Genomic DNA, 13090 nt, shown 5'->3' on the forward strand with positions numbered 1-13090 from the left:
ACCATAATAGTAAATGTAAAAAAGAAGGTTCCAGTAATCGATTATACAACTATTATAGTCCACTTATTACATGTCAATAAAGTTTAAAACAGTATCATGTAATGCGCATGCGTGACATCTCCATAGAGATTAGTTAGGCGTCGCTACGTTAACGGACTTTAGGCTTATTCGTAAAGCTTTTTAAGGCGGGGCAATGACGTAGACGTCTCTCTTCCAATCACAGCCCTATTTTCTGAAGCTTGTCAGTGTGGGTGGAGCTTTTCCTTTTATGTGTTGTGGAGGCTAAAGGGAAATATGGTGTGTGAAGCCTGTGCTGTGTACTACTGAGTGTTTGGTAAGTGATGCAGGTTATATGTGGCCCCTGTAAACATTCTATATTATGCTGATTACTATTATACCTAACATGTTATGCTGATTGCTATTATCTTTAATATTCTATATTATGCTGATTACTATTATACCTAACATGTTATGCTGATTGCTATTATCTTTAATATTCTATATTATGCTGATTACTAATGGGATAGGAAAGCAAAAATGTATCTTGCAAGAATCAGATAGAGCATCTTATTTTAAGACACTTTTAAATTCACTTCTATTTTCAAATGTGCTTCATTCTCTTGGTATCCCTTGTTGAAAATGAATACACACATATCCTACACTAGTGGGAGCTAGCTGCTGATTGGTGCCTGCACACATTTGTCTCTTGTGATTGGCTGACTAGATTTGTTCAGCTAGATCTCATCAGTGTATTGCTGCTTTTTCAGCAAAGGATATCAAGGGAATGAGGAAAATGTGATAATAGAAGTAAATTGGAGAGTTGTTTAAAGTGTATGTTCTATCTGAATCCTGAAAGAACAAAAATGGGTTTAATTTCCCTTTAATATTCCATATTATGCTGATTACTATTACCTTTAATATTCTATATTATGCTGGTTACTAGTACCTTTAATATTCTATATTATGCTGGTTACTAGTACCTTTAATATTCTATATTATGCTGGTTACTATTACCTTTAATATTCTATATTATGCTGATTACTATTACCTTTAATATTCTATATTATGCTGATTACTAATATCTAACATTCTATACTATGCTGATTACTCTTTATACCTCATTTTATATTATGCTGGTTACTATTACCTTTAATATTCTATATTATGCTGATTACTATTACCTTTAATATTCTATATTATGCTGATTACTATTACCTTTAATATTCTATATTATGCTGATTACTAATATCTAACATTCTATGCTGATTACTCTTTATACCTCATTTTATATTATGCTGGTTACTATTACCTTTAATATTCTATATTATGCTGGTTACTATAACCTTTAATATTCTATATTATGCTGATTACTATTACCTTTAATATTCTATATTATGCTGATTACTATTACCTTTAATATTCTATATTATGCTGATTACTATTACCTTTAATATTCTATATTATGTTGATTGCTATAACCTTTAACATTCTATATTATGCTGATTACTAATATCTTTAACATTCTATATTATGCTGATTACTCTTTATACCTCATTTTATATTATGCTGGTTACTTTACTATCATCCTAGCATTCTATTTCACGCTGGTTACATATAAGGACAGTATACTCTGTTTCTCCCCTTTTTTTTTAATTTGTTCCCAATGATCCATTTTATCTGCTGGAGTGTAATTCAATTGTTCACAAATAGCATCTTTACTTTTATTTCAGCATTTGAAATGGCTGAATTTGCCTGTGGTATCCCTATCTATACTGAAAGTTTCTATACTTAAAGGGATAGTCTAGTCAAAATTAAACTTTCATGATTCAGATAGAACCTACAATTTTAAGTAACTTTCTAATTTACTTCTATTATCAAATTTTCTTCGTTCTCTTGGTATCTTTATTTTAAAAAGCTCAAATGTAAGCTTAGAAGCCGGCCCATTTTTGGTTCAGCACCTGGGTAGCTCTTACTGATGGGTGTCTAAATGTAGCCATCCAATCAGCAAGCACTACCCAGGTGCTGAACCAAAAATGGGCAGGCTACTACGCTTACTTTCCAGCTTTTTTAAATCAAGATACCAAGAGAACGAAAAATTAATAATGGGAGTAAATTATAAAGTTGCTTAAAATTGCATTCTCTATCTGAATCATGAAAGTTTATTTTTGACTAGATTTATCCCTTTAAAGGGACAGTCTACACCAGAATTTTTATTGTTTAAAAATATATATAATCCCTTTATTACCCATTCCCTGGTTTTGCACAACCAACACAGTTATATAAATACACTTTTTACCTCTCTGATTATCTTGTATCTAATTCTCTGCAAACTGCCCCCTTGTTTCAGTTCTTTTGACAGCCATTTATTTTAGCCAATCAGAGCTGGCTCGTGAGTACAGTGTTATCTATATGACACACATGAACTAACACCCTCTAGCGGTAAAAAACTGTCAAAATGCCCTGAGAGGAAAGGCGGCCTTCAAGGGCTTAGCAATTAGCATATGAACCTCCTAGGTTTAGCTTTCAACTAAGAATACCAAGAGAAAAAAGCAAAATTGGTGATAAAAGTAAATTGGAAAATTGTTTTAAAATTATATTCTCTATCTGAATCATGAAAGCTTATTTTGGACTAGACTGTCCCTTTAATTAAATGAAACGCGTTTGGCTTTCCAGACGAATGCAGCTTTGGTTTTAAGATTTGCTAAATAAAGAAGATATTTTCCTTAAGTTTGGCTACCATTTCACTGAGTGCAAGTATTTTTTCATTGTGTGGCCCTTTTAAGTATAGTCTACAAAAAAAGCTGTGTAAACATAACCAGCAGAAGATATTACAATCCTAGTGGCAGGTAGGAGAGATAAGTAATAAACATTCATTTTCAGTTGTTCTCTCTTAGTATTTCGCTTTGTTTTACAGACAGAGACAATATAAATAAGCATGTTGGTGTACAGAAAGTGATAAACAAGAATATCTGATTTCACTGCATTTTATTGGGTTGTGGTTTCAAAGAACAAAACCACCAATTACTCAAAATTTGAGTTGGCTGTCTCTTTAATCTACAAAATGAACCTGAAGGATCAATTTCTCATCCATTTTATACTCTGCAGCTGGTATAACAAGGCATTGGAAATACATTAAAGGAATTTTTTTTTTACAGTGCACTGGCCCTTTAAGTGAAACAATCTTACAGTACATTGTCCCTTTCTATAGTATTCTGTACAATGCCGGTTACTTTACTATTATCCTAGCACATTATAAAATGCTGGTTACTTAAAGTGAAGGTAAAGTTTTATTAATTTGAAGACATCAATGCATCAATTAATATTAGAAGAAGCTAATCGCTAAGCTTATTTAATAATCTTTATAGATTTTGATAGTATATATATATATTTGCCTACCGTTTCCATGAAAACCCCTCCCAACCTCTACTTCCTGATTTTCTTTGCTGTGACGTATAGAGCGGTCCCACCCGCTCCATACGAATCTCTAAAGTGCGTTCACGATGATCGCCACTAATGCGCATGTGCGGATCGGCGAATTCTCCAACTACTGCGCATGCGATACTCTGAAATCTCAGTCTTCAATGCGCATGCGTTAATCGCGGTTTGAAACATAGTATTGAAAGAATAACTATACTGTATTCATTCAATACTATGCTTTGCGAGCAAGAGATATTTTTTTTTTTAGAGGTAAAGTGATGCTCTTCTCCGTTTCAGAGAATGCAGGTATTCATAATAAAATCTACTACGCATGCGCAAAACAGGAGCGCGCTTTTATTTCAATATGGAGAATAAAACTATAGCGCATGCGCAGTTTAAAGGCCACCTAACGGCCAGAATTTCAATTGGATGTTTTCAGAACGTGATCAAGTAAAAAAATAAATAAATAAATAACGTGTTGAATTGGCTAAGCTTAAAAATAGATTGATTAAGGCGATAATTTCATTTACCGATAATTTTGAAAAACATGATGAATTAAAGTCATATTTATTTGGGACAAAGAATGTAATTCCAGATCGTCAAACAGGTAACTTTACCTTCACTTTAACACTTATCCTAGAAAAGCTTTCCAATATAATCCTATTATGAAAACATGCACATTCCTTCTATGTGTACAATTTCTGAGGCTGCAGCTCCTACAGAGCATGTGCAAAAGTGTACAGTGTATGCATTTTGTGATTGGTTGTTGGCTTTCACATGATACAGGGGAAGGGAAACTTTAATTTTGATCTTCATTACACGTCGCTCTTCTTCTTCTCCTGCACCTCTCTGCCAATCCCTTCACTGGTTTTCTTTAGCCTTCAGAATTAAACACAAAATTCTATTTCTGACCGTCACGGCCCTCTATGGCACTGCTCCCCCCTATATGTCAGACCTCGTCTCCAGATACTCTCCCTGTCGTCCCCTTCACTCTGCTCATGAGCTCCTCCTCTCTTGTTACCTCCTCACATTCCCATCTACAGGACTTCTCCAGACTGGCCCCTATCTTGTGGAACTCTCTGCCTCACTCAAGACTCTCCCCTAGTTTTGAAAGTTTCAAGCACACTTTAAAGACTCTACTGTTCAGAGATGCATACAATATACACTGAGCTTTTCCAACCTCAGTTCCTCTCCTCCTTAGTTATCTGCTTGAACCCCTTGGCATGTAGCTTAAGAGCCCAGCTGTTTGTAGATCACGTTGATGAGAGCTGATTTACAACAGCGCAACTCTTGGCAGGGTCCTCTATCTACTATAAATGTTACCTTGCATTCCATACCTTTTTGTTTATAGTGCTGTGCAATATGTTGGAGTTCTACAAATAACTGATAATGATAATAACAATTTATTTTGAAATTTGCCAAACAATATTCTATTGCTCGTTTCAAATTCAAAGTATGTGCTATTGGACTGTTAATCCATGTGGGTCATATCGATAACATTGTGCTCTCTCCCGTGGAGTTGTGCATGACACAGCACTAATTGGCTAAAATGCAAGTCAATAGATAATAAATAAATAGCCATGTGTTCAGGGGGCTGTCAGAAGAGGCTTAGATACAAGGTAATCATAGAAGTTAAGTGTATTAATATAACCATGTTGGCTGTGCAAAACTGGGGAATGGATAATAATGTGATTATCTTTCAAGGAACTTAATACATTTATTTTCATGCAGTTTACTGTCCCTTTAATTACAATATTTAAATTGCATAGCTGATATATTTTTTTACTTTTTATTTTAACTAACAGACTGACTGACTTGTCTTTTCCAAAGAAAACTTCCTGCGGCTCAGATGGAATCAAGTTTGCCAAAGTACATAAATCATAAAGAAGAATTCTTAGTAACGAGTGTTGACAAATTAAAGAGCAAATCGATGCAAACAGAGATAAACTTACAGAGTCCTGAGGATCAGCTATCGAGGTATAGTTTTACAGCACATTCCAATTTAATTTAATTTTTTTCTTCCATGATTTAGAAAGAGCACACAATTTTAAACAACTTTCCAATTTATTCCTATTATCTAATTTGCTTAATTCTCTTCATATCTTTTGTTGAAAAGCATATCTAAATAGGCTCATTAGCTGCTGATTGGTGGCGGCACATAGATGTCTCGTGTGATTGGCTCACCCATGTGCATTGCTATTTCTTCAACAAAAGATATCTGAAGAATGAAGGAAATTAAATAATAGAAGTGAATTGGAATGTTGTTTAAAATTGTATTCTCTATTAAAACCATGAAAGAAAAATTAGAGGTTTTGTGTCCCTTTTTAAATACAATACCTCTAAATCTCCCTCTAAATACTATATCCTTGGAAAGGAGAAGAAGCCTGTATTAGGCCATGCATAAAGAAGGTCTTTCATATAGCGTTACTTCACTGGTATTGATACATGACGGATGTTTTTAGTCCATATTAACGCAGATGTTCACAGATGAGCTCTATATACAAATGATCTACTCTAAATCTTTTTCTACTTCAAACAAGGATATAAAATCTGTTTAAACCTTCTACAATTAGTCTTTTATTTATTACAATTACACAGTGACCCTGATATTACTAAACTACATACAGTATTGCTCTTTATACACATGGTAACTGAATACTTTGATGTTGACTCTGTATGATTCATGTAGATTTAAAGGGATAGAGACGTCAGAATTGAAATGTACAGGGGTGCATTTCAATGTAAAATAAAAGCATTTTTGTTACTGTTTTCCAGAAGCATATGCACATATGCAGTGAGGCACTGTGCACTAGTATTCAAATGCCATGTCTGCTTGTAGAGCTGGCAGTGGTGTGTATTGCGTCTGTGAAGACTTAAACGGACAGTCTACTCCAGAATTTTTATTGTTTAAAAAGCTAGATAATTCCTTTATTACCCAGTTTTGCATAACCAACACTGCTACATTAATATACTTTTTACCTCTATGATTACCTTGTATCTAAGCCTCTGCAGACTGCCTCCTTATCTCAGTTCTTTTTACAAACTTGTATTTTAGCCAATCAGTGCTGACTCATAAATAACTCCACGGAGTAAGCACAATGTTATCTATATAACGCACATGTACTAGTGCTGTCTAGCTGTGAACAACTGTCAAAATGCACTGAGATAAGAGACAGCCTACAAGGGCTTAGAAATTAGCATATAAACCTACCTAGGTTTAACTTTCAACAAAGAGTACCAAGATAACAAAGCAAATGGGATGATAAAAGTACATTGGAAAGTTGTTTAAATTGCATGCCCTATCTGAATCATGAAAGTTTAATGACTGACTCTCTGAGAAGGTCTGGTGTTTGAATACTGGTGCACTGGCCCTCACAGCATATGAGCGTATGATGCTAAAAAAACCCACTAATAACTTTTTTACAAGAAGAATCTTTGCTATTGAAAGTATATTACAAAAAAAATTCTATTTAAAGATGAGATGCACCCATGCACCTTTTCGAGTCTGACCTTTCTATCCCTTTAATTTTGACTTCCATAACCTTTTAATTGTTATTTTGCGTTGCCTAAAGCTGTGATATTTTGTATCAGTGACAGCTCTAGTGAGCCTTCCTACAGTAGAGTTCCTTTGGGGCTTACCTTGGAAGATCTTGAGCAGCCTTCTCATTCTGAAGAGAGAGAGATCCCGCTTAGCAGCAGGCGTAAAAAAATGTCCGTGAAAAATGGCGAATCCCTCAGAAGATCCAGAGATAAGGTATATATTGTTCATGGTCATAGATAATTTAACAGTTTCTGAAGGTAATGCAAACGCAAAACAATACATTGATAGTGTTTTTTTTCCATCCTAAACAATAAAGACAGCTAATATGACTCACAATTATTTTATCCATTTTTTTTGGCATTTTTAAAATCAAATGAATTTGTGAGCAGGATGGCCAACGGTTATGGGCCTTTTGCATTACTTTTTGTGGCCCCTTGGAAATAGCAAAAAGAAGAATGTGTGTCATAGTTTTTGTGGCCCCAAGAAAAAGGGGTTCTAAAAATGTGTTTTGATTATTTCAGCTGGGTTAGTAAACAAGGTGACAACTTAAAGTGATTGTAAAGTTTAATGAATAGGTGCCCGGTATCTAAAACGAATCTTAAAAACAGGGGCCCTTTCATTCATTAAACGTTACATTTAAGCTTCTTTTTAAAAATACTTACCATTTCTTTATAGAAAACAGACCGGCGATCCTCCGCCCACATCTCCTGCTGTAGTTAGCACAGCGATGACGAATCCGCCTTCATCCAATCGTTGTGTGCCTCACAAGCTGGACGCCAAAGGGGGCACTCAACGATTGGAGGAAGCCAGATTAGTCATCGCCTTGCTAACTACAGCAGGAGTTGCGGGCAGAGGATTGCCAGTCTGTTTTCTATAAAGAAATGGTAAGTATTTTTAAAACGAAGCTTAAATGTAACGTTTAATTAATAAAAGTGCCCCTGTTTTTAAGATCAGTTTTAGATTCCGGGAACGTATTCATTAAACTTAACAATCACTTTAAAAAGAAACCATATTTCAAGGAGAACAGCAGGTACCCTGCAATTGTGGTCATTTTAAAAAAATACTTTTGTCTGTGTTTAATAAACAAAATTTTATATACAGCCCTTAAAGGGACGATAAACCTTAAACATTTTCTTTCATGATTCAGGTAGAGAATACAATTTTAAACAACATTCCAATTTACTTCTATTATCTAATTTGCTTCATTTTGTAGATATTCTTTGTTGAAGAAATAGCAATGCACATGCGTGAGCCATCACACAAGGCATCTATGTGCAGCCACCAATCCGAAGCTACTGCACCTATCTAGATATGCTTTTCAGCAAATAATATCAAGAGACTAAAGCAAATTAGATAATAGAAGTAAATTGGAAAGTTGTTTCAAATCGCGTGCTTTTTAAAATCATAATATGTTAAAACCTAAACAATATATTGAACAAATATGCGGACAGACAAGAGAAAAGACTATTTATTGGGGATATCAGAGATGGGTAACATGACAACCACCTCTTAATTCATAGTACCCCATTTAAACGTCAGACAAATAAATTAAAAGCAATTGGGCCATGTGAACAGGGGAGAGGGATAGAAAAAGTGCGGCCACAGTGTATAGGGTTAATGAGAGTCAGCAGACATACATCAAAATTTAGACATGCTATGCGCTCAAAGGCGAGTGAAATGTAAATTTTGATGAATTAAAGTGCGCCTGTTTTTAATCAAATTTTTAAAAACCGGGCACTTTATCATCAAAATTTACATTCAATTTAAGCCAGTGGCTTAAATTGAATGTAAATTTTGATGATAAAGTGAAAATTGCACTTGAACAGTACTTAAAGTGAACGTAAATTTCCAGGATCCGCATTAATGTTATACATTTACGTGTTTGAGATAACTATAGTCGCTAAAAAATAATTTTTCTACAGATAATTATTTTAAAGTTATTTTTACCCGAAAATCTCATACCTTTTTCCATATTCACTCCTCCCACCCAACCATTTCTGTATTTCTATACTTTACACGTCAGAGTGGTCCCACCCACTCTTACGTGTTCATTCGTGCGCGTTCTCGTCCGGCTCCGTATATCACGCATGAGCATATCTCGTCAGTCTCAGTATATCGTGCATGCACATAAAACAACCCCGCTTGGATAAATATTGTAACACTGAATCTGTATATCCATTCATTTAACAAGAACCCGTATATGATACGATCGCAAATTTCAAGACTCACGCGTGCGTATTGATAGTAGTGGGCGGTAATGTTATCTGTTGGGACGCCAGTGGGGGACCAATAGAAACGGTCTAAAGGCTAATCGTCATCAAACAAATTTAAAAAAACTGACAGGCTGAGTTACGACGATAGGAGCGCTCGTTGTGAAAGGTAGTTTATAAATGTTACTAATAGTGTTAAAAAAATTATGTAGGAAACTCATACTTATTTTAGTATTACTTGCAAAAGCTGCGTTGCTGTGTGTCAAAGTTTACTTTTCTTTTAAATGCCTAAAAACGCCTTTAACAAGTGAATGACAATTGTAGCAAACTTAGCTGTACCCCTGCTGACTTTTCACATTTGCCTACCTGGTGACTGTCAAAGTTTTTTTCCTATGAAAGATAGACCAAAGGCACAGAAACAGTGTTACGTGGCTTGCAGACAGACTTAAAGGGACAGTCTGCACTAAAATTGTTATTGTTTAAAAAGATAGACAACACCTTTACTACCCATTCCCCAGCTTTGCACTGTTATATTAATATACTTTATAACATTTAAACCTCTAAATTTCTGCCTGTTTCAAAGGCTCTATTGACAGCCTCTTAATCGCATGCTTTCTTATTTGCTTTTCACAACTGGAGACTGCTAGTTCATGTGGGCCATATAGATAACATTGTGCTCACGCCGGGGAGTTATTAAGAGTTAGCACAACACAGTACCAAATTCAAGTTAATAGATAATAAATACAAAGTCATGTGATCAGGGGGCTGTCTGCAGAGGATTATATACAAGGTAATCACAGAGGTAAATAGTATATTAATATAACAATGTTGGTTATGCAAAACTGGGGAATGGGCAATAAAGGGATTATCTATCCTTTAAAACAATAAAATTCTATTGTAGACTGTCCCTGTCACCTTCCCCCTCAACTGATATGCATTTGTTTTTTGTTGGAGTGTTTGAAGGACCACTAAATACAGTCAAATACACAATAAAAAGACAATGCAATAGAACTCAATTTGAAATGAGCAGTAGAATATATTCTGGAAAATGTCAAAGTTAATCCAATGTATCCTCCCCCTATTTTATGTGACAGTTGTCAGCCAATCACAAAATTCACATGCTCAGTAGAAGCTGGAGCCTCAGAAAGTGTGCACATAAAAATAATGTGCATGTCTTGATAATGGAAGTAATATTGGAGCATTTGTTTAAATGTTATGTTTTATCTGAATCATAAAACTTTAATTTTGACTTTAGTGGTCCTTTAAAAACAAGTTATGGACTGTAAAGCTGAAAATAGTTTCCTGTTCATGACCTTTATTATACATGCTCTTGTGATATTCTCAGTCATTGTTTCTATAATTATTTCTCACGTTGCGCTATTCAAGTTGAGGATTTGTGTACGTGGTTTAAATAACATTTTTTTCCCTCTGGCACAACAGTTGTTTTAACCTTTATGTAATGTCTTTAATGATTGTGCAATCTTCTCAGAAATAAGTCATTCTTTACTGTTTGCTTTTGTGCTTTTATTGTAGTTTTTAACTTTGCCTACTGAGGTGTTGAGAAATATAGAACAAGAAAACAAGGAATTAAGAGACAAACTGAGTTCTCTTCAGGAAAGAAATGCGTCACTTGTTTCCCAGAACCAGTTATTAGTGAACAAAGTGGAGATTGTACAATCAGAGCTGAAGAAGTCTAAATCAAGAGTATGTATTTATGTAACCTTAATCCTTTTTCAACTTCCTAACATTTTGAATAGCAACCCTTGCACTGGTTGCAATGGCCTTTGGGAGGAGTCTGTTTATTTTATCGTAGGGTTTATATGATCTAGCTGGGGGTTAGGTTATTCTGGTGTTAGTTGTTTTATTATATGAACAGGGACAGGGTATTCTGAGGTGGGGTTTGCATGCTATGGGTAGGGTTTGCATATATTCTGAGATTGGTTTTATATAATAAAGGAGGTTTAGTTGGTTTATATGATCTGGATGGGGTGATGGTATTCTGGGGTGGGGTTTATATAATATGGGTGTGGTTAGGGTACTCTGGGGTGGGTTTATATGATATGGGTGTGGTTATGGTACTCTGGGGCGGGTTTATATGATATGGGTGTGGTTATGGTACTCTGGGGCGGGTTTATATGATATGGGTGTGGTTATGGTACTCTGGGGCGGGGTTTATATGATATGGGTGTGGTTAGGGTACTCTGGAGCGTGTTTATATGATATGGGTGGAGTTATGGTATTGTAATCCACAGCTGAGTTTTGAGCTGCACAGATTTCTATAATATAATGTACAAACTGCATAGTCACAGGACCCTTAGTGTGGAAAATATTGAGTTCTAGTTTGAGTACATCTTGAAAAATAACTATATATATATATATATATATATATATATATATATATATATATATATATATATATATATATATAATATAGTAATTTATTATATTTTATGTGTTGTTTTGTAGGTTCGTTTATTTGAAACTGCTTTGGGCCCTCGTACATCAAGAATTCCTGAGCTTGAGGAGCATGTTGTAAGTTTGGAAGCTGAAGTTGAGGCACAATGAGAAAGCCTTTGAGGTAATTCTTCATCGTTTTTTTTTTTTAAAATTTGATTTTAAATGTTTAATATATTTATGGGAAGAAAATGTGTGTGTGTATATATACAGTATCCCACAATGTACTGTGCCCCAGTATAAGATGTTGTTGTATTTAGTGTCCCTTTAAGACTTTTCCAATTTTGAAAAGGAAAAAAAAAAAAAAAAAAAAAAAAAAAAAAAAACATTTCATGCACCCCCCTTCTTATCATGGGTACCCGCCAATTTGGAACCTAGGTTACAGTGCAGCTAACTGAAGGAGAGTTACTGCACATGTGCAAACACATCAGCACTGGAATGCAGTGAAAGATCTATTTCAACATGGCGGCCCGCATGACTAGAGGGAAGTAGGGAATAACCTCAATACTATACTTTAAAGGGTAATTACAAGATAGTTCTGTTTCTTGCTTTAGAATAACATCAGCCAAGTTTAACAGTTTTAAATCAAAATAATATCTTGTTTACTGCAGTTGTTTTTCAATAACCAAACTCCACCCATTTGCCTTATTTGGAGGAGCCAATCCGGTCTTGAGTCTATAGACAACACTGCCACTGTAACAATCTTAGTATAAGATACATTATTTTGCAATTCTTATGTGTTAAACCAATTAGGGATATGCATGTAGCAGAGTTAGCCTTGCAAACTTTTACAGTTCAGAGAATTAAAAAAGACACAATATTCAGAGCTAAATTACATGAAAAGGGGGAATATAAATGATCAATGTATATTGCAAAGTTATTTCAATTTACATAACTAAACTGTGTATATTAAAATATATCCTATCCATCTATCTGTGTATAGACAAAGACAATATCATATAAACAATAAAAAGGCTGCATACAACAACCTGCAATATGAATCCTGACCCAACACACACACCTGTTAATAGGGTGCATGGTCCTAATTTCAACAACATTTATGTAATGATTAATTCTTCCCCTAAAGTGGAGAGAAATAAATGAATGTAAGGACCTCAACTGCAGGTTAAATATATGTGTATGATGGGAGATGGAGAGCACTACCTAGGTAGGTGAAATAGGGAAGAATTAAGTGTAGTGCTTCTTCAATCCCCCTTCAGAATAATATGCGGTACTGGCTGTTTTCACACCTGAGATGGGAGAATATTACTTCTTTGCACAGGGTTTAAACAGCTTAACCGGTAAGTGAGTAGAGATTTAGAGTAAGAAAAATAGAGGAATGATCCCCAAATGTACTTGAATGCAAACTAACTTTGACAATCTGTAAGCAAGGTGTTTAAATACAAAATATTGGAGAGATCACTCTGGACGATAGTGCAAGTTGATATCAAGGTTACAGAGTAACGAT

At 34.9% G+C, this 13090-nt stretch overlaps 1 protein-coding gene across 1 annotated transcript in view; it reads left to right on the forward strand.

The window, feature by feature from the left end:
* The first annotated feature begins 282 nt into the window (after positions 1-282).
* The window catches only part of CCDC18 (coiled-coil domain containing 18), a 92903-nt gene continuing 80095 nt past the window's right edge, over positions 283-13090 (forward strand). Inside the window, 5 exon segments of the mRNA XM_053693120.1 lie at positions 283-334; positions 5223-5394; positions 7009-7171; positions 10702-10872; positions 11635-11724. Coding sequence (XP_053549095.1) covers positions 5267-5394; positions 7009-7171; positions 10702-10872; positions 11635-11724 — 552 coding nt within the window. The 5' untranslated portion in view covers positions 283-334; positions 5223-5266.

This window comes from Bombina bombina, chromosome 10 (assembly GCF_027579735.1).
Source record: "Bombina bombina isolate aBomBom1 chromosome 10, aBomBom1.pri, whole genome shotgun sequence".
Lineage (NCBI taxonomy): Eukaryota > Metazoa > Chordata > Amphibia > Anura > Bombinatoridae > Bombina > Bombina bombina.